Raw genomic sequence first — 22,496 nt, forward strand, 5'->3', positions numbered from 1 at the left:
AAACATACTGGTACACTTTAACTGGCAGCAGGTAGCTGTTAAGTGCAGAGACACACTTCTGTGGAGAGGGAAAATGGGGGCCCTTATTCACCATCAAAAATTACAGTCTAACACCAGTCATAATAAACTCTGAGCAGAACAGCACCATTTGGGTAAGAATGAATTAATATTGAGTGCCTGAACTTTTTATTCTAACAGAGAGTAAGGTCTTCTAGGCATTTACTGGATTTTTAAGTATCACCCTGCACAATAGCACCTTAATATTAATTTCATCAAGATGTGAAATCATTATTTTCTTTTCTGTAAAAAGCTCTCAAATTACTATTCCAAACAATGGTATCTTTCAAAATATTTATTTTTTTAAGGAAAGAAGGAATTAAAAATCAACATTAACACCAAAAAATCAGCATTAACATTAAAAAAAAATCAACATTAACAATAAAATCCTTTTCTCAAATAATGCCTTCTGCCTTTCTTCACAAACAGGCTCCTTCCAAGTCAAAAATCAATTCTGAATAATAAAAAGTTTATTCATCAATGTGTGTGTTTTAATAAATGAGTTCCCACAAGTGTACAATTACCTCAAAGTCACAAAGAAAAACATCCAGTCTGGAGCCTGATCTGAATTCAGAGAAGTCTCGCTGACACCTGCACCACTTGCTCTCAGTCACAAGACTGTTCTCTCCTTTCTTGAGACTATCAATATAACCTCCAAGAACAGATGCTGAAAAACAGTTCACAGAAGCCTCACCCTGCACATTGTATCCTCTCAGCTTCCTTGGCCTTAGGATTATACACTGCAGAAATGACCTATAGAGGAACATCTACAGCCTTTGATATAAGGACATGCTCTCCTAAGCATGCAGCAATTACTCTTAGAAAGTATTTTTTTACATAAAGGTATTCACAGACCCAATGTCCTTTGAGCCCAGTCTCCAAATATGACACTGGAAAAACCAAATGGCATAGTCAAGGAAGACAGACAGGAACATGTAACCATGCTGCCACTCAAAAAAGCACTTGCTGCAAGCTTGAAGACTCATTTCCCAAATGCAACCTGTCTCTTTTTACCTGTATCGTTGCTCATGGTCCAAAACAAGCATTTTGGAAATGATTTCACAGACTTTATGATTAATACTCTACTTCCTGGGGTTGACACCAGAAAGCAGACATGTGGGAGGGAGCTGTAAATTCTCCAGACTTCTTTTAAAAATAGATTAAAAGATAAGTCTGGTTAAGGACTGGCTCTACACATGTACAGCATGAGTCTGATCAGAACTGCTCCATAAGGAATTTGCTTTTGCTTGTGGAGTTACCCCAGGACTTACAGTAGGATAACAGACCTGAATTCAGCCCTCAGATTCAAGACTTACGTGTCACAGTGGCTACATACTGCCTAATTCATTCCTTCATCCAGAGGATGCCCAGATAAATTTTGGAATCTTTCCATAATAATAGAAGTGATGATGCATAGAACATCCCATCAAAGGGGCATTTCAGGATAAAGCACTTTTATACTTCAGTATTCAAGGCCACTGAAGGCCAGGACTTCAGGTTCTATATCTTACATTTGTGAATGCTCAATGGCACACACAGAGAGCGTAACCCCATGTCTGCACACTCAGTTAGGAAGTACATGAGTGAATATGCAATTGCCACAAGGCACAAAGTCCTCAAATCCCTTGCAAAGTCAATCAGGAGTTGCACATGTGGATCCTGATCTACCAAAGCTCATAAAGGCTCCCTTCTGGACTGAGGAGGTCTACTCAATGGTACATAAAAATACCAATGCACCTTTCTACTTTGTGTTACAGGACCTGATCTTTGTGGTGACGTAACATATGAGCAAGAAAAGCCATCAATCAGAAAACAAACCTATGCTGAAAGGCATCCTGCAGCATAGTGACTGTTCCAGTTCTCTCTTGTAAACAGCATTAAACATGCACTTGCGAAATGCTACCCTGAAGTATTTATAGCACCACATCTCACAGAACTGTTATGGGAAGTATCATTAACATTCCAGTATTAAAGAGAAGGGAGCTATACAGACTCAAAAGCAAGATAAAGATCCACAGAGAGGAGGGATTTGCCAGTTCCATAGCTCCAAAGCATGATGCTCCCTGTCTCACTTTGAGGGAGTGCATAGGGCAACAGAGCTGAATAAGAGTCTTCTCTCTAAGAAAGAATAAGGTAATTAGGTTAAAACATTGCTTAGATCTAAGGCAGGGTTTGTGCACTGAGGCAACCTTATGTATCACACAGATGACAAGGTGCTTTCTCTAAGTTGAAGGTAGTTGCTGGCAAGTCCTCTAATGGGCTAGGATTTGTTGTATTTGCATGTGTGTGCATGTAAAATGCAAGTAAATATAGCTAAATGTTGCTAAATATTGCAAAGTTTAACTCCATCAAGCAGGCTGGCAGCATTGTGAGATAATGTAGCACCATATTATCTCTGTGCTGATAATGGATGTCCACTTCCACAGCAGCCTTTGCAAGCAGAACACAGGTATGCTACATACAGGGATGAGTTATGTAAGGTTTTCTCTTTAAAAGTGTTTTACAGCTAAGTCTCTTATGGCACCAGAATGATCTGTGATGCTCCAGGGCAGCCCTGGATGCAGTGATCATGAGATGGTCAAATTCGAGATCCTCAGGCCAGTGAGAAGGGCGTGCAGCAAGCTCACTGCCCTGACTGCAAGAGAGCAGACTTTGGCCTGATCTTCAGGAACCTGCTTAGCAAGGTTCCATGGGATATAGCCCTAGAAGGCAGGAGGGCCAAGACTCTTGGTTGATATTCAGGGATCACCTGCTCCAAGCTCAGGAGTGTTGCATCCCGACTAGAAGGAAGCGCAGCAGGAGGGCCAGGAGACCTCCTTGGATGGATAAGGAGCTGCTGAGAAAAATTCAAAGGACAAAAGAGGCTTATAAAAGGTGGAAGCAAGGACAGGTGGCCTGGGATGAATACAGGAATGTAGTCCAGGAAGCTAGGGACCAGGTTAGGAAAGCTAAGGCCCAGTTAGAATTAAACTTGGCTAGGGATGTTAAGGATAACAGGAAGGGATTCTATGGGTACTTAGTGAATAAAAAACAGACTAGGGACAATGTAGGCCCCCTCCGGAAGCTACTGGGAGAACTGGCTATCCTGGATTTGGAGAAGGCTGAGGTTCTGAATGACTTCTTTGTCTTGGAAGGCAGACGCAGGGACTGTGAGAATGAAGACCCTGAGTCCACTGTAGGAGATTATCTGGTTGGAGACCATCGTAAGAACCTGAATGCACACAAGTCCATGGGTCCTGAGGAAATCCATCTGTGGGTCCTGAAGGAGCTGGCGAATGAAGCTGCTAAGCCACTACCCATCATATTTGAAAAACCATGGCAGTGAGGTGAAGTTCCTGATGACTGGAAAAAGGGAAATATAACCCCCATTTTCAAGAAGGGGAAAATGGATGACCCAGGGAATTACAGACCAGTCAGTGTCACCTCTGTGCCTGGCAAAATCTGGGAGCAGATTCTCCTGGAAGGCATGTTAGGGCACATGAAAAACAACAAGGTGCTTGGTGACAGCCAGCATGGCTTCACTAAGGGGAAATCCTGCCTGATCTATTTGGTGGCCTTCTCTGATGGGGCTACGGAACTGATAGACAGGGGTAGAGCAGTTGATGTCATCTACCTGGACTTGTGCAAAGTGTTCGACATTGTTCTGCACGACATCCTTGTCTCTAAATTGGAGAGACATCAATTTGATAGGTGGAGCACTCAGTGGGTAAAGAACTGGCTGGATGGCTGCACGCAAAGAGTTGTGGTCAATGGCTCAGTGTCTGGCTGGAAACCAGTAACGAGTGGTGTCCCTCAGGGATCAATGTTGGGATCGGTCTTGTTCAACATCTTTGTTGCTGACATGGACAGTGGGATTGAGTGTGCTCTCAGCAAGTTTGCAGATGACACCAAGCTGTGTGGTTCGGGTGATACACTGGAGGGAAGGAATGCCATCCAGAGGGAGCTGGACACACTTGTGAGGTGGGCTGATGCCAACCTCATGAAGTTTAACCATGCCAAGTGCAAGGTCCTATACCTGGGTTGGAGCAATCCCAGGCACAGCTACAGGTTGGGCACAGAAGAGATTCAGAGCAGCCCTGAGGAGAAGGACTTGGGGGTGTTGGTCAATGAGAAAATGAACATGAGCCAGCTTCAGTGAGTGCTTACAGCCCAGAAAGCAACCGTATCCTGGGCTGCATCAAAAGGAGTGTGACCAGCAGGGCAAAGGAGGTGATCCTGCCCCTCTGCTCTGCTCTCATAAGACTCAGCTTTGGAGTATTGTGTGCAGTTCTGGTGTCCTCAACATAAAAAGGACATTGAACTGTTGGAACAAGTCCAGAGGAGGCCACGAGGATGATCAGAGGACTGGAGCACCTCCCACAAGGAGCCAGGCTGAGAAAGTTGGGGCTGTTCAGCCTGGAGAAGAGAAGCTGCGTGGAGACCTCATAGCAGCCTTCCAGTATCTGAAGGGGGCCTATAGGGATGCTGGAGAGGAACTATTCATTAGGGACTGTAGTGATAGGACAATAGGTAATGGGTTAAAACTTGAACAGAGATTTGGATTGGATATAAGGAAGAAATTCTTTACTGTAAGGGTGGCGAGACGCTGGAATGGGTTGCCCAAGGAACTTGTGAATGCGCCATCCCCAGCAGTATCAAGATGAGTCTGGACAGAGTGTTGGGTGGCATGGGTTAGTGTGAGGTGTCCCTGCCCATGGCAGGGGGGTTGGAACTAGATGATCTTAAGGTCCTTTCCAACCCTAACTATTCTGTGATTCTATGGCAATTCTATGATTCTAGATTAATAACTAGATTGCCTAAAACTGCAAGTTCAGATTGCAGCAGGGCCATCTTAGCTGTTCAATCCACACAAACCAGTACATTCAAACCCACCTGAAAAAGGGTACATGTGATTCTTCCCATGTGGAACAGAAACAGAAACTGTCTCTCTTGTCCAGGCAATTCTTAATTAACTATTATGGTATCCTATTATTTGCACTAAAATGATGTCTTCCAAATCCAACTGAGTTTACTCAATACCAGTGTGTACCCCAAATGTTTATCACCAGGCATTTATTCAGGTAACACTGCTACCACGTTGGAAACATGGAATTACTGCTTGGCATACTACGGTAGGGATTGTTGTACCATGACCCAACAAACCTATGCAGCCTTCCCTTGCCATTTAGTTCTCCCAGATACATTCACTCTCCCAACATCACTATCCCTGAAGCTGATCCCCCACTGCCACCAGTCATCCCAGCTGGTTAATGGCTATTTGAAAAGTGATAGACTTCAGACAGACATGAGAAATCTAAGTGGAAAAATGACAGCAGCAATGGGATTCCCTGGCAAGAAAAGCAAAATGCTAAAGGAAGTGAAATGCAGCACATTTTGTGATCAGTTTTAAAAGAAGCAGGAAAAAAGAATCCCTCATATAACTCAGTGATCATCTCTGCCCTTTCTTATTCCTCTTTCCAAGCAGACTGTAATCAAGATGCCACATGGAAAAGCAAAGAGGCAGCAGAAACCTGATTTTCACACTCAGTCAGGTTAGCATTAAAACAAAGGCATCCCCTCCCAGCCTTCTCCACCAGATGCTTCATTAATGCAGCTCCTGAAGCTCTGCTGAAGGATGAGGAGGAGATACACTTTGTTTTATTCAAACACTGGGCCCAGGCCACAGGCGTTTTCCGAATTCCAGCAAGGCTGAAAGACAGACATCCACCCAAACACATTAAGAAGCTCAAATGGAGTCTGCATGGGGCAGGGTGAGAGAAAAGGTCATCTCTTCAGGGCATCAAACTTATAATGCTCACTTAGAAAATGTCTGTACTTTTTCTACCAAGAAACAATGAAGCATCAATGTCTCCAAACACAACCCCCCTCTGTGGCATGGCAGCTGAAGGGGCATTGAACAAGCAATACCTGGTGATGCAGTTGAAGAGAGTGGTACCTAACACTTGCTTCACAGGTGGGACCAGGAGCTCATCTTGCCAATCTGGCTCCTTCCTCACTAGCTGCAACAATCCACAACAAAATCTCCTGCCATGGTTTTAGTCCACTTGGACCCTGGGATTGCTGGGGCCTCCTGCAAGTCACAGCACATGCAAGCTTCATGATCAGCTCCATGGAGGAAATAGCTGCTTTTGCAGTATAAGTTACACTCAGCATCCCTCAGGCTGCTCTCCTGTGTGTGATAAGATGCAGGATGAGCTCACAACCACCTCAGTTCCTATTTCCAGGCAGGCCAGTTACTGCAGCGTTTGTTTTTGGAGTGGAAAACCCTAAATCAGCTCGATAGCAACACATCTGCAAACCCATGAGAGAACAGTTTGCGCCATCGGTGGTGGAGCTAATGAAGCCTCAGCTGGATTCTCCGATGGCTCACAAAAACCAATCTCCTGCCACTGTTCTTCCTGCAGCTGGGTATTAACACTGCTCTGCCATGAGAATTTCTTCAACCAGGCGTTAGGTTGAAATGTCAACCTCTTCTCTTAGTAGGAACTCTATAGTGAGCATCACTTCCTCCCCCCTACCTAATATGAAACTTGTAAGGATAGAATGCATTTGGAATTCATCCCCTTCACTTAGCTAAGATGAAGCAAGGGATTCAGCAGTTATATGGGGGAGCTGGGGGGGTGCACTCACATTTACAGTTATTACGTCAGCTTCTGCCTAAAAACAATAGGCAGATCAGCCTGCACAGTGACAGGTCTTTTTAATCCTTGCACCTCTTAAAGAGCCCTCCCTTGTTTGGGAGGGTTTCTCTCACCCCCACTTCTCAAAGACAGGCAGGGCTCACTAGAGGAAACCTGGCTTCCTGTAACATGGCAAATTACAGCTGTTACCAGATTAACACTGCCAGCTCTGGAGCCAAGAACCACAGTGCTGGACAGGAACCAGCCGCTTACGAATCAAACAGCTTTCCCTCAGCCTCCCAGAGCATGCAAAAGGACTACCCTGGATTCTTGCAGAGCAGTCAGCTGCCAAGATCCTGTGCTCCAAAGCATCCTCTAACACAGCCTGTTTTGGACTCCTTGATTTTAGCACTTTGGTTCTATATGCCCTCCTGCACCTTTCACACCAGATTCCATTCAGTGCTACATTAACATTAGTAAAATTAAACCTCTAACTTTTGCCCTTATGAGGCAATATCAATCCTCCCATTTTGCAGGGAGGGGGGAAAAGGACGACAGGCAAGATGATTCACTGTGTGGCCTCAGGCATGTGCCGAGGCAGAGCCTCATGTTCATCTCTGAACAGTTCAGTCTTAAACCACCCTCTCAATTACTGTGCAGGAAGAAAGAGACACAGCCAACAGGCACCCACACTCTGTAAGCACGGTGAAAAGTGATCAACCTAGGCAGATCTAGGGCTTTCCATCTGAAGGAAGTACACAGAGCTCATGGGTTGAACAGCAGATGAGCAAGTGTTCAAAACCTGCTGCTTTCCTCAGTGCCACCTCAAGGATCAGCTGCAACAGAGGTCCACTCAAAGCTGGGCTCTGACTAATCCCACAGTCAAGATAAACCCAACATTCAAGAGAATCAAAGTCACATCTCTAGCCTCAGTCCACTAGATGATCCATCAGGCCTTCTCTCAAAAGCAGCATAACCAAGGAAGTCAAAAGTTAAGGAAACATTAGCAGAGGACTTCAGGCCAGATCCACAGAAGATGGCCTTAACTCCTGTCAAAAACTACCAGGGCTTTTGGCACCTTTTTACTTGGACAAGTCTGAACGATTGTTTATCCCAAGGAACACTGAGGCAGCATAAACCAGTTATCAGGACTGAAGTTGGCCCTGTGGATAGATACAAGCTGTCTTCTTGAGCAATGGTAAAATTGGGAGATCCTTGTACTGGTCTTGTACAGCCCAGCCAGGAGGAGCCCATGAGATGGAGCACCAAGTACTGCTTTGAAAACAGGCAGAGTGCTATTCATGATACTGTTTTCTTAGGTTAAGTAACACCCAAGCACACCCATTCTCCAAAAAAATCATGTATTAAACAAAATCATTTTGGCCTCAATAGACTTGGAACACAACTCTCATTTCCATTTCTTAGTGGAGGCTGTCCTCTCCACCATTTCTAGGATGGACATCCCTGTACTGAATGGAGATGAGCAGACAGCTTGGAAACCACAGCACTACACCAGTAATCAAACTCAGATAATGCTGGCACAGTTCCTCATTAAGTCAACACCACTGACTTCAGAGCACATCACAGGATCATAGAATCACAGGTTGGAAGGGACATCAAGGATCATCTTCTCCAGCCTTTACTGGCAAAAGCATGATTTAGATTAGATGGCCCGTTACTTACTTGATCTGCTCCCAGGTCTTGGTAGCCAAATGCAGTACCCAGAGATCCTTGTAATGATAGAACTGCTCCCCACTGGGAGATGCAAACTCCCCGCCAAATACCCACAGCTGCCCGCCGGCTGTGGGCACCACTGCTGCCTGTCAGGAGAAGAATGAAGAGCTGGATCAGACATGGGTTCAGGAACCAGAGATCAATCAGTCAAATGTGCAGCTGCCTCCAAATACCAGGGAGCAGACAAGTGGCAGTGGCTGCTGCTGCCTTGGTTGACAGAAGCAGCTCTCTGGGACTGAAGGAAGAGGAATATTAAATGCAAGTTATCCATTGTTACTGCTCTTATAGCAAAAGAAAGCTGGCAAAGGAGCTGGGCTCTTCCCACCTTCTAGCATTTTGAGTTTCAGTTACACAAATTAAAAGTTCCCTGGGAAGCTTGTTGGGATTTAGTTTAAACTAAACAATTTAGTTTAACAATTGTTCAAATCTCTCTGCTCACTAGAAGGAAACCTCTCCACAGCTAAGGCTCAGCAACATTTCACCCATCCTTTAGTCACATGAATAGCCATACTGTGGGTGATGAGTTCTGAGGCATGGGAGGAACAGGGGCACTTCCCTCCTTCAAGACACATCTAACATCCCAGGACCAGGCAGGCAAGCAATGCAGGGAAAAGTCTTCTGGAAAAGGCCATTAACAGTGCACAACTGCCCTTTACGGATTTGTAGATTATAAAACAACAAACAGTAAAGCTGCAGCACAAGTCCAAACCTGACACCTTCTAAGACCCGAAAAGCATCACTGTTGCCTCTGAAGAAACAAAAACAAAACCACCACCTGTCCCATCCCCCCCCCCAAAAAAAACAACCCCAAAAAGCCCCCAAAAAAACAAACACAGAAGAAAATGTGCATCATTTGGACAAGAGGAGACTGTTAGTGCTTTGATTAGGGCAAGCAGCAGAGAGAAGGGTATCAAAGTGGTTTTTAATATATATTTTTTTTCCATAGAGCAGCACCAAAACACTACTGCAATGCAAGCTGACAGTTAAAAGCAAGGAGGAAAGAGCAAGGCGCTAATTCATTATAATTATCTGCGTAAGCATTAAGGGAGAAGGAAGGAATCCCAAAAAGGAAACTATGTGACTGTGCAGATTTCTTCCTTGATGAGGATCTCTTGGGCTGCTTACACTATAAACAAATTCTTCCACATGTGTTTTTTGCAGGGTACCCATCAGAAATCAACACTGGGATAATGATTTCTTTCTTCAGAAGGGCTCCATTAGCCGCCTACCTTTCCCAGCAAACAACAAAGAAGATTTTTAGCATCAGACACATGACCATACCCTGACAAACCAGCCTATACAAGCAGAGACTAAACACAAGAGAAAATACGGGTGTGCCTGCAAACAGGATTTGTGGAAAGTTACCTAAACAAAGGGGATACACACTTGATTTTTACAGGCATCTAGAATTTAAAAGCTGAACAGAAAGGTAGATGCAACAGCCCACTCATGATTGTGTGTGATCTTCTGAAGAGCTGGCTCAAAATTCATAACATAGCTAAACCTTCTCCTCAAACAACTGACAACTTCCATCTATAGGTGTTCTCACCTCGACTCTTGTTACACGGACTTCATTACATCAGCTCAACTCAGAACTGTGTGTCTGAGGCCAGAGACGACAAATAAAACTGAAAACACACTCCTACAAACCCACAGAGACACTTCTGTTTGCTTAATGCATAATACACATTAAAAATTAAGTCACATGAAAGATAACAAACCAGTCAACTAATGAGGCTGAACTGTCTCCTGTGCAACTATAATTATCAGACAGAACACTCACTGCTGAAGCAAGACTTCCATTTGATTTTTGTGGTAATCCAGCTGCAGCTCCCTGATGCACAGCCTGGTTAGCTCATACTCAGCTGCTAGACAGCCACCTGCTGGCTACCAACACCAGCCAAGCATCTCTCAACTCCACACCCACAAAGCAAACTCCTTATCCCCTAGGGAGTGTTTGAATTTACAGTCTCCTTTTGGAACCTGGTCTCTAAAATCAAGTTTTATTTTAAGCACCACAAGACACCCCCAAAAATCAAGTCGGAACCTTTCAGGACACACAGCTCAGAGCAAGACTGGCATTTAAGTGTAGCATAACAAGAGTATATGAACCTAACCGGCATGTTGGATCTTACCAGGAAGCTCTAAAGAGCTTTGGCCATGGGTAGCCAAATAACATTCGCATCCTGTATGGCAGCTTTTGAAGTGTACCAGTCACCCAGCCACTTGCTGTGACAGGTAAGATAATCTACCAGACAGCTGGAGAGAGCCAAAGACCTGCAAAAAATACAAGTCTTTGGTCCAGTTTCTAATGTGGTGTTCACATAAAGTAAACAAACACAAATCCTTCATAATCAGAACCAGCCAGTGACCTTAATGACACAGGTACAAGAGGTGAATTTTAGGGGAGTATCGTGACATCCCAGAGAAAACTTAGGCAACTTTGTGTCTTGCCTTTGCAGACTAGAGAGAAACAGACCACCTAACAAGGAACTAAAAAATTCACAATCCAAAGGCAGGACACATGGAGTCAGTGCTAGTGGTCTGCTGTGTTATACAGCTGGGATACTCTGCAGAGGCCAACTGCTGCATTCTTGCAGGGACACCCTACAATAATGGGTCTTTCACACTGCTGGAGCAGAAGTATCTGTAATGCCCACAGATACAGGCCTGTAGGCAAAAAGGAAGTAATAATGCACAGTTACCTGCACCATTCATAGCACTTTGGTTGAATTTGAAGTTATAACCTGACCACCATTTTTGAAAATACAGAATTATGGTTGAGCTGGTCCCCACAATGATGCAGTAAAGAGAGTTCCTCTTCAAGAGAAGTCTGCCCCTGAGTCCTGCCAACCTAACAGATACAACCCCAGTCTTCACACTTAATATTTCCAAAGGCCACGCAATGATACTATGAATAGGCTTGTACAGGCCCCCTCAGGAGAAGAGGTGAAGCAACACCATTAGAAGGGGAATGAAGAGAAGCCAGAAACCCTGGGCAGGGGGAAATCAACTCCCATCCATCTTTAGTGCCATGTTAGAACAATTCCAGCACCCAGTACCTTACCTGGTGAGCACATCGCCTTGGTGGTGGGTTGGGGATCTCTAGTTTAGACCAGCTGTTCTTCCGGATGTTGTAAAGATACAGGTCGTTATACAGATACGTCTGTTAGGAAGAGATAATAGACATCATCACAGCTCTCCATTTGACAGGGCCAGTCTGTCCAAGCACAGGCACACCTGAGGGTTACCTGTGAATGTGGGGGAGAAGGAGCCTAGCACCAGGTTTGCAAAGCAACAGCTCTCCTGCCTCATCAGGCAGGGGAGGACAACAACCTCCTCCACAAGACTGGGAGTCAACGTGATTCACCGGACTGGACTGTTCCTTCCCGAAGCCCTGGTTAGACCTTGAGATATGAAGACTTAAGAAGCTGGAAGTTTAACACAGATGTGCAGGGTACAGTTGCCCAAACCGCTACTCAGTCCCAGAGACAGGAACAAGTTAAGGTAGTGAGCAGAATTAGTTTAAACACACTGGGTGACCCTAAGGCAGACAAAATTATCACTGTCAGGCTTGAGTTTTCAAGCTACAGTATGTTCAATTTCCTAGTGTCATAAAGACCAGTTTGTCTCCAGGAACAAAATAAATGCTTGCAATGTGCAGAAATGAAGTAGCAAGAGTGTCCTCTTGCAAATACTTGCTACTGTACACATCTCCAAGGCAGGAAATGCCTTGCCAGCAGCAAAACTACAGAAGTATCTTGTTTTGGAAGCTGGAAGTTAAAAGATTATTCAGTAGTTATCAAAAAACGAGGGGAAGATGTGGCTACAATTAAGTCTGGAGAAATTATGAAGCCCTGAAATATTGATGCCGAGACAATCACTCTGACTTCTTAATGGGTTCTAGCATGTCTCCTTCCTGCCAACTGCTCAGGCATGAGACAGTATCATGGCAGAATTAAAAGGCTATTTTGCTCTCATTCAGGGACAAATACATATTTTATGAGTGCTGCCTTGAATTTCACTTCAAATGAGACTCATGCAAATTACAGTAAAAGGCAAGGAGAGGGTGGAATAAAGAAGAAAAAATTGAAGTATACATTACTTTTTGGCCATTGAAATATTCACCTCCAAAAAGGATCAATTCGTCTTTCTCAGGGTGAGCAGAGAGGGAGCCATTCAGCCTGCAGAAGAAAGAGGGATGGCCAAACCAGTAATGTGTAGGGGTCTTGTAAAAGAAGCCTATAGTCTTAAACTCAGCTAGCACTAGCACCTCTGCCCTCCAGCCACAAAGGTCTCTCCATCATCTGCCAAACTACAAGGCTGTGATACTCACCCCAGGGCTAAAAACTTCTCAAAGAAATTAACTTCTTAAAAATTTCAAGCAAGATTAATTTGACACTGTCTGAAGTCTTCTCCTATTTTAGAAGCACACGTTATAAAGTCATTTAACACCCCTTTTGACGTGAGCTATTGAATTTTAATGCTGGTGTGTCAAGAGCAAAAATTAGTTTTGTGAGGGCACGTAACTATGGGTGGAACTGGGCTGTCTCAGATCAATTTATCTGCATCACTGTTCCGTAGCCTGCACTGGTCATTGCTTTACACACCAACAGAGTGTTTTGTAACATGTGCAGACAGATCTCTACCACTATCATAGAATCATAGAATCATAGAATAGTTAGGGTTGGAAAGGACCTTTAGATCATCCAGTTCCAACCCCTCCGCCATGGCCAGGGACACCTCACACTAAACCCAAGGCTTCATCCAACCTGGCCTTGAACACTGCCAGGGATGGAGCATTCACAACCTCCCTGGGCAACCCATTCCAGTACCTCATCATCCTCACAGTAAACACCCTTGTGAGACCAACAGCAGAGTACTGACATATTCCACTACACAGACAGGAAAAGTTACCTTGGAGAAAGGCATTTATTTAACAAGCAACAAGAAGCAGAAACACAGAACCTAAAAGTATGTGGACCCCAAGCTACACCTGATAAAGTGTCTTGTACCTCAGGATGCATCCTTTGGTCACCTAAGTCCTCTCAGCTTTCTAGTCCAAATACAAAACTTCCTCTTAACCTTTATTTTTCCTCAAAGCCCTGTAATCTAACGCTGCTTTGCTTCTTTTGTGTTGATGAGATGACTAAAAGTAGATTTTAAGGCCAAAACCAAACAAGCTTTTGGTCCTTTTTTGAAACAGGTATTCAACATACCAGATATTTGGTAACTCCAGATATCAGCTATGCCAGATATTTCCACTCAGGAAATAACTTTACATAAATAAATTTCATTAAAAGTACCTAAAGAAGTGATAGCCATAGCCCCATACAATCTCTTACCTGGGAGAGGGTGGTGGGCAGGATGACTCAATTACTTGGGTCTTTTTGGCATCTAAACTCTGGAATTCTGCTATCAGGGCTTCAAGATCCTCCTGAAAATAAAAGCCAGACATGAGCTCCCTGACATGCACAGGGCCACTGCACACCACATGAAACCAGGAAGAAACGGATGCTGAACACTTCCACATACAGTTTAAAGATTGGTTTTCCCTAAAACACTAACAAGTTGCTCAAAAGATGCCTTAAAAGGAGGACATTCTAGTGCACTTAACGCTATTCCTGTAGCAGAAACACTGCACAAACCTGCAAATAAATGCAAATCATTTAGGACCTGGCAAAGCGATGAGCAACTACAATGCTGCAACCCAGCCAGTCCTCTTCTTTGTCTTCAATGCGAAGATGCTCAAACAGAAATGAAAACTCAATTCCCAGCTCACACTTCAGCTGGAGAGAAACCTGCATGTTATTTTTATCCCCTTTCAACTTCTGTTAATCTGCCTCCAAAACTGCAGATACACAGAGATGCGAGGGCAGAAGCAGGACTGCAGCTTGTGGGAGTTTCTGATCCACTGTCCCTCCTGCAAACCCCATTGCTTGCTATCTCCCTTCAATTAATGTTTCTGAAGGTGCAGTTAAAGATGAGATTTCCAAAATCTAGGGATTTCACCTCTGCAGCATGGGATAAGCTCTCCCTGCAGCCAGGAAATAGGTACACTGGCTCCCTCCATGTCTTCAGTTGTGCATTATGCTGGTAACAGGTAACACCATGTTTTGGCTGTTTTGAGACCTACATACAAGCACCTACTCTATGAGTGACAGAAACAAACATTTTCAATTGCTTTTACAACCAGAAGAAAGGGATGAGGGAGTTGGAAAGCAAAAAGGACCCTTAAACTGGGTTTTCTTCTCCTCTTCTACCACCTGCTGTCACACACTGCTCCAGCCTGTCAGACACATGGAAGCCTTCTTGGAAGCAGTTCCTATTTCACCCCTTACACTGTTTCCCCTGTTCCCACTGATGGCTCCGCAGGCTGGCACACAAAGCATGATGACCAAGACAGCGCTAACACTAACCCTAAATCTCACACGAGATGCGAGTTTTTGTGATCTCAGAACCCCTTCACCTGCACATCAGGTACCCGGTGATGCTCGGCAGGCCCTTAAAGTCACTTAACCCAAGTTACAGCCGCTTGCACTTGGATACAGATGTGCTTCCAACGTGAAACACCCGTTTCCAACCTCCTTCACCGACCTCCCGTGCCTCCACCTTCTCCGCCTGTTTTCCCTTCGAGCCCCACTTCATAACACCCCGAGCCCCAAGCGCACGCCGCGATGCCACAGCGGAGGCCCAGCGAGCCGGGGCTACCGGAGCCCCCGTTCTCGCCCCTCACCTCCTCCTTCTTGGCTCTGCGGGACACCTTCTTCTCCATCTTCGCCGCCGTCTTCTCGGCTCCCTTCCCCTTCTTCTCCCTCTTCCCCTTCTTCCCCATGGCTGAAAGGCCGCGCTAGGCCGCTCCGGGAGCACCGCCCTCGCCGCGCCGCTCTGGCCGCCCCGGGCACACCGAGAAGCGGGCAGCGCCGCCCGCTAAGGCCCGGCGCCTCCAGGCCGCGGCCCGCCTCCTGCCCCTAGCGGCGTGGCCGCGGGCGCCCCCTGCAGGCCCGGCGGACTTGGCCTGTGGGGCTGCCGTATCCCGGCCCTGCGAGCCCCAGTGGGGCGGGGAGAGGCATTAATGAGGCTCCATGCAGCGCCGGTGGCCCAGCCTCAGAGTCCAGCCCCCATTTAATGCATGTTAGTTTTCATTCCAGCCCTGAGGAGCACGTAAAACCCCTAAAATGGCCCCGCTTCCCTCACAAAATGGCCCCTCCTGGCGAAGGGAAGGGCTTAGTGGTCACCTAAATGCGATAAACACATCAATGTATTGGCGTTCGCAAATAATAGGTGTGGTTATGTGGGTATAACTATACAAGTTTATAGTAACAAAAGCAAAGCTCGATAAAGACACAAGATGAGCAAAAGGGAGTCGTACAGTAGAAGAACCTATAAAGGTAAAGGGGGGGGGGTGCATGGTTGATATAAGAAAAGCTAGTGCCTGTAAAATATAAGGTACTTTTTAGCTTAGCTTAGGTTGCAGAAAGAGAACAATGTTTATGTTGTTAGCCTGTGGAATTTAGTGGCCCCACTAAAGGTGAGTTAATTGTTTCACACTGGTCTTCTAAAGTATCTTTAGTTCTAAAGAACAATGTTTGTGTTGTAAGTCTGTGGTGAGATAACAAGATTTAGTCACCCCACTAAACATGAATGAGTTATTTCACACCATCCTTCTACTTATCAGTTAGTTTGGAGACAGATCCTCCCAAACATCTGCTCCCTTGGGATACTCCTTGTCTGCCCATCCTGCTATGAATTGTGCAGGAAGGTCACACTGGTTTAAATCTTTTGTTAGTTATCACAATAATTACAGATCTGGCTGGTTTTAGCGAGTTGTGTGATTACTGGAGCATCCAACTGTGCCAAAGGTGAAAAGCACACTGAGGAAGACTGCTTACTTCATCTTGAAGACCCCTACTCACATGAGGAAGACTGCTTACTTCATCTTGAAGACCCCTACTCACATGAGGAAGACTGCTTACTTCATCCTCAAGACCCCTGCCCACAGTTATTAAAGAGCAGTGCACAGACACCAAGAGGAGGAGACTTATGGTAATAAATTACTGGACTTAATGATAATGTTCCCTGCCTATATGCAGGGATTATGAATATGTATGTGACTAATGGAATTGTGAAAGTATAGAAACCTGTAACAAACACTAATCACTTGCACCTCTGGCTATGGTCACGCGCCCAGCACTGTTTGCTTTTGCTTTATTGACTTTGTCCTTCAATAAAACCTTGTTATCTTGTTTAGAGGAGTGAATTCGTATTTCACATAAAGAAGTAAGTCCCCAGAAGTAACCATTAACCATGGGCTGAACACCTCAGGGACTGGGGGGCTGAGCAGCATTTTCATTTTCAGCTGCAATGTTTGGAAATGGGGTTTATCTGGGTCAGCCTCAGAGACCCATGTTGCAAAGCTGAAGGAAATACCATGTGCTGCAAGGCAATGCCAGGCAGATGCTGCTTCACATCTGATGGGGGGAAGGAATAATGCTGATTTGGTTTTTATGTGGTATTTCATGTAGATGCTGAGCCCAGGTAAGATCTCTGATCTTACTTTGAGCACCTAACCAGCATGTATGCTGTAAATAATGAGCTGAAATGCATCTTTAAGCTGTGAGTTCCCTTTCATCATCATTCTGTGGTTCAAAATTCCCTTTGTGATTGTTTTTCACTCCCAGCTAAGGAGTGCAATCATAGCATTTTTCACTGAATTCCCTTAAAAACACGGATTGTCTGAAAGCAGAGTGACTATCAACACTGTCCAACCCAACGCCTACCCAAAAACAAGGGAGGATATCCACTGAAGGTCCAGTTCAATTCCCACCAAGCTAACCCAAACACCCGGTACATGCCATGGAAACTGCAGGGCAGATCCTATGCTTTGAATGTCCACCTACACTTGAACCTCAGATCTTGGAAATGGAGTCCCAAAACACAACGGGAAGAGCTGGGAATATACTTTGAGCTGCAGACAATGTACATCCCCACCAGCGTTCTGTTTGGTTGTTCTGAAAACATCATGGTTACAACTAAAGCTGCAGCGTGTCAATGTTTATGCACAGGAAGGGAACAGAAAGCTCTGGAGAGACCGGGTCAAGTGAATGGGACAATTTCTCAGCCGACAAGATGCTCTGCTGAGTTCCCTGGCGCTACACATAGGGTAGGAAGTCTCCCTGCTGCTTCTTGGTCTTTAACTTCACAAAGACACCAGTGTGTGAAAACCTTGATATCTACAGGAATCTGGTCACCGATTCCTCTGGGGCCATGTTTTCTTCTGGTTTTAGGGGGATTTTGACATGAAAAATGCTTCATCCTTGTGAAACTCCCTCTGGAAGTCATCACCGGGCATCACTTTACTGGGGGAGCAAGGAGTCTTTCACCTCCTGCACACCCTCCTCCCCCTGGCCCCCTATTTGGATTGGCCTTTTCAGTGCTGCATCATTCATGGTAATTTCCATAACTGAGTTTGCTGAGATTTTCAGCTCCACGAGCTCAAATTGCATTCTCAGAACTTCATTTTCCATAGTTCTGAGCGTAGTTTCAGATGTCCTGGGTCATTTGGAGCTAGCTACCACATGGTGGACTGCGTGGGGTAGAACATTCTTGGTGTGAGTTCTCTGATCTTTTGAACTATATAGTCTAGTTTTGCATGGTTTATGTGGGAAAAGACAAAAAAAAAGAGAATGAAAGGACAAAGAAAACTTTGAGCTGCACTTTGAAAATACAAAGCACAATATAAGCATGAAACAACATGAATTTCTCAGGGATAAATATACCTCTGCTCCACCATGATGAGATATTCTGTTATAGAAGTGATGGTTACTGTGAAGAGATGCATCTTCCTTGAAGGGATCCAATGGACACCTTGATTGTGTATATGAGACTAAAGATTGTGACATGAGAGCACCAATGCCCCAAGAATTTAAGACTCCAAAACTGACTCAGGTGAGCTCTCTTCACAGGTTTCCCATCACCCTGAATGGGAACTCCACATTCCCACACAACATACATGGATATATTCCTACATGTTCACACATTCTCCATGTTCACACAAACATCTTCACCCAGCTGGCAGACAGATGTGTGCTCCCAGACACATGGCCCAGTTCAGGCACACACACACATTCTCCCACACACAGATGTCCTCACACTCTCATTTCTGCTATGTCTCAGGTTTTGTTTCCACTTTGGTTTGGGGAACATAGCATAAGCTCCACTTTGTCTGTGTTTGCACATTTCCTTCTACTGCTGTGAAGTTGTCCTATGCTGTTATATCTGGCAGCCTGTCTCCTGTTCTGACCTATACAAAGAGCACGTGGTTTTACTTTGTTGTTTTTTTATAGTCTGGAATATGCTCATTCAACAGGATGGTAAATCCAGCTGTATCAGCAAAGTAAAGAATAACAGGCATGAAAGCTTCAGAAAAGACTCAAAAGCTTTTTCCCACAAGTCTTCTTTGTGCACTAACACTTGATTTATTTTTCCCGTGTTAATGCTTTCTGAAGCCAGTAGCAATGAAGGAATTAATGTCCACAGATTAAGCGGGAGGATATGCTGACAGTACAGTAACTAAATCAACCAAAAATGCATTGCAATTGTAGGAAGAGCTGGTGTATAGAAGGATGAGACAGAAGATAAGCCCTTGCAAACAGAGAGAAACGTGGGGCTGCTAAATGGGGACCGCTTCAACCATACTGGTAGGATCCACTGCAGCTGGATTTTGGTGGGGGCCTGTGAAGTGAGGAGGAGATTGCTGCAAGGGAATACAAATTCCAGTGTGACACCAAGGAACACCAGTGTGTTGGAGATGAGCAAACTCAGGGCTCTGAGTGCTGCCTTTGCCCTGGGACATGTTAGGATGCCCAGGTAAAATTATGTTCTTTAACTGCTGTGTGGTATATAACTCATGCAGGAGAGCAGCACAACACAAGTGAAAATACAGGTCCTTCAGTCTCCTCCAGGCTCCTCAGGCTGCAATTTTCCTCCACACATATAAAATAGGGAGGAGAAAACCACAAAAATCTGACCCCCAGACTCTGGTGACAGGTTTTCAAAGTCATCCATCCCCAAAAGCAAATACAGCTGAGGGTCAAGGGCATGTCCATAATCAAGGCTCACTTTGTAAAAGGTCCCCCAAGTAAGAAAGTCTGGGCTTTTATCTTGGCTGTGCTTCCAGCCTGGCAGAGGCCCCTCAGCCTCTGCTTATGCATGCAGCACCTGAAACTGGATTCACATCAGGCAGGCGGCTGCTGCAAGTCAGCAACAGTATTTTGCTCCATTCAAGACTTATTTATAACCAGAAGCTGATAATATCTCATGGCCATTCAATTGGCTTCCTGAATTTTCTGTTTTGAAATTGGTGCTTGAGTATCTTGAAAACAGAGGAAGCAGAGGAAGGCAGAGGCTTCCCTGGAGGGGAGTACAAAGTGTGGCTTTATTCAGATACACATCCCAATGGACATCAATCTAAATCCATCAGCAGACTGTCACACTTGAAGCCACAAGTTCTCATCGAGTCTGTGAAAGCCCTTACTTTTGCCATTCCAGTGGGACTTCACTGGCTTTTCTGTGCGCCTGAGAAGAAAACTGCAGAAATAGTAATAAAGAGCAAGACAGAGGAGAAGAGTGGCTTAGAAATTCACATTTCTGGTCATTAATAGTGATGCATCAATCTCAGTATCCTGGATGCTATAGCAGTCTGGTGTTACAGCACTAATTACTAGCATCAGAACTGGTACTAAGGTGGCAGCTCCAGTTAATATACAGAAGACAGCTGGAAAAAAGCCCACAGACATGGAAAAATAAATTTTCACCTGAATCCACCCCCAATCTACAGCAAATAAGTAAAAATGTCTCCACACTCAGCCAGAGCAAATGAGCATGCCTCTCCCCGCTTTGAGTTCTGCTTTTCAATGTACATGCTTCCATTTCAGCACTAAAACGAACAGCTGATGCCTAAAATAGTAAGTTTGGGTTTAATATCAGACTGAGCCCTTCTACACCATATTTCTTCACATGAGAAGCTTGCTCAGCCTGGCTGTACTTGCTTTGTTTTTCATTAATTTACTTGCAGTCAAAGTGCCAGGATGAGAAGTGTAGCAGGAAACATTAATATGTATTTCCTGCATGCCAGACTCATTTGTGGGAGATAGCTCTAGGTCTGAAAACAAGCTCATTTTGCACAAGCACCAGTTCTAGCCTTGAAGATGAAATAGAGGAACCTTCTCATGGTGGTAAAACACTCAGCAATAAGGTTGATCAGCATTTTAAGGGTGGCCATGTGCTGGGATACATACTTCCTGATTTGTGTAAAACAGCTGAAACTGCCTACAAGGGTGATGAGTGAATGCTGATTGCCTTCTGCTGCCAAGGGATCCTGTTCGTGGGGCAAGCACCTTCTTTCCCAGCAGGCAGAACAGGACTGCTGAATTATTTCAGCTGTTCACCATGAACAGCTGCCACATGAGAAAGGTCTGCTCCCACTGTTTACTGAGTATGTCCTTCCAATTCACCACCATGCTCGTAAGCACCAGGATCCAGTTCTTTCCAAAGAAAGATTTTGCTACCTTAGTACAAGCACACGTGCATGCACACGTATATGAGTAAGTACAGGAGGACAGGGCTCTTGGAGAGGATAACGATTTCATGCTTTGAATCAGCCTCTGCAAACTTCCTTGTAGAGCAGTCAAATTCCACATGTGTCACTGCCTTCCTGTGCTTGTCCTTTTTCAGACATAACAAGTTGCTGGTCTTTGCGTCCACTGTTGCATCAGAGCAGCTTTGATGGTGGTATTTCAAGTGTACAGGGTGTCTGCAGTATCACTGCAGCCTTGAAGCGGCTCCTGATTAAAATGCTCCAGCAGCCACACAGAAAATCTCTGTCCACCTATTGTCACCTCTTTCTGTGACATTGGCCCCATCAATCTGCTCCAGTCAATGTGCCAGTTCCCAGAATGGTGACAAGAAAGCAGAAATCTTAGACTGCCTTTGTGTCTGTCCTGGATCTTCATTAATTAGGGTAGTGAACCATTAATTAGGCTACCTAAGCTTCTTTAGAGCTGCTTAATCTCCACTGTACCAGGGATGGAGTCTAGCTGATACCAGCTGAAACTCTTTTTCCTTTCCTTTCAATCAGGGTTATTTTACTTTATTCCCATTTTATGAACATGTTTTGATATTTTTGCCACTCACTTAAGTACCAAGGGGCCATAGAGGCACTCTTAAATTCCAATTTCATTGCACAGATCCCTGGCTCACCTCATCCTGGGGTCAGGGTTCTGTAGAGAGATTGCTTCCACAGGCAGAATATGGTGCTCAGCCCCATTCACAGCACCTCAGGTATCTTTGAATCCACTTTGTTGTTTATGAAGAGAAGTATAAGTTGGGTGAACCCAGTAGAAAGGAAGTCAGTGAAAGGACAGCTCAGGAAGCTTAGGATGAGAAGTGAGTTTCCTTTCTGGACAGGAAAGGTCATATTGCTCATAAGGGCAATACAGCCAAAAATACCTTAAAATCACCCGCCTTTATGTACACAGCACATTCCCCCCCCACCATTATACATATTCCAAGTCTGATGCAACCCAGCCTAGAATGTAGTAAGACTTGTAATGACTTTTGTGTCCCACCAGATGTCAGCTCCTCTGCACAGAAGGGCCCTGAGCCAGCTCCTATCGCCCTATGGTGCAAGAATTGCTGAGACGTTGCATCATCTGCGGAGGTGCAGAGCTCTTGCTAATGGGAAAGGGATAACCAAGCCCAGGGCCAGGCTTGAGGATGCGAGGGGAAAAACAACACAATGTACTCAAGTGAATGGAGGTTGGTTAGGTGGAGAAATCCTCTGATGTTCTCCACTTTTCACTGACTCAGGTAGTGCCTCCCTCTTAAATGAGGCGACAGAGAAAGCGGTTCCAGTGGGGACTCAGTATTAATCCAAGCACATTCATTTCACTCAGGGAGACTTATTCTGCCATGAGGTGCTTAAACAGCCAGCTTTTGGTTATTGAGACACGCCATCTCCAGAGCCAGGGCATACAGGGGGGTTGCAGGTGCTGCTTTCGCTTGGTTGCAGAGGACTGGCCACTG

General features: G+C 45.0%; 1 protein-coding gene across 2 annotated transcripts in view; it reads right to left on the minus strand.

Annotated features, from left to right (window-relative positions):
* KLHDC4 (kelch domain containing 4) overlaps positions 1-15,367 on the minus strand; it is a 31,049-nt gene extending 15,682 nt beyond the window's left edge. Inside the window, exons 1-5 of one of the 2 annotated variants that reach the window (XM_005144917.2) lie at positions 15,148-15,367; positions 13,757-13,848; positions 12,517-12,595; positions 11,479-11,577; positions 8,361-8,497 (exon numbers count right to left, since the gene is read on the minus strand). In XM_005144917.2, coding sequence (XP_005144974.2) covers positions 8,361-8,497; positions 11,479-11,577; positions 12,517-12,595; positions 13,757-13,848; positions 15,148-15,246 — 506 coding nt within the window. In that variant the 5' untranslated portion in view covers positions 15,247-15,367. Of the gene's footprint in view, positions 1-8,360; positions 8,498-10,546; positions 10,689-11,478; positions 11,578-12,516; positions 12,596-13,756; positions 13,849-15,147 lie in introns of those variants that run through there. The other variant, XM_031045316.2, reaches the window with a different exon arrangement.
* Between the last annotated feature and the right edge of the window lie 7,129 nt (positions 15,368-22,496).

The sequence above is a fragment of the Melopsittacus undulatus genome, chromosome Z (genome assembly GCF_012275295.1).
Source record: "Melopsittacus undulatus isolate bMelUnd1 chromosome Z, bMelUnd1.mat.Z, whole genome shotgun sequence".
Classification (NCBI taxonomy): domain Eukaryota; kingdom Metazoa; phylum Chordata; class Aves; order Psittaciformes; family Psittaculidae; genus Melopsittacus; species Melopsittacus undulatus.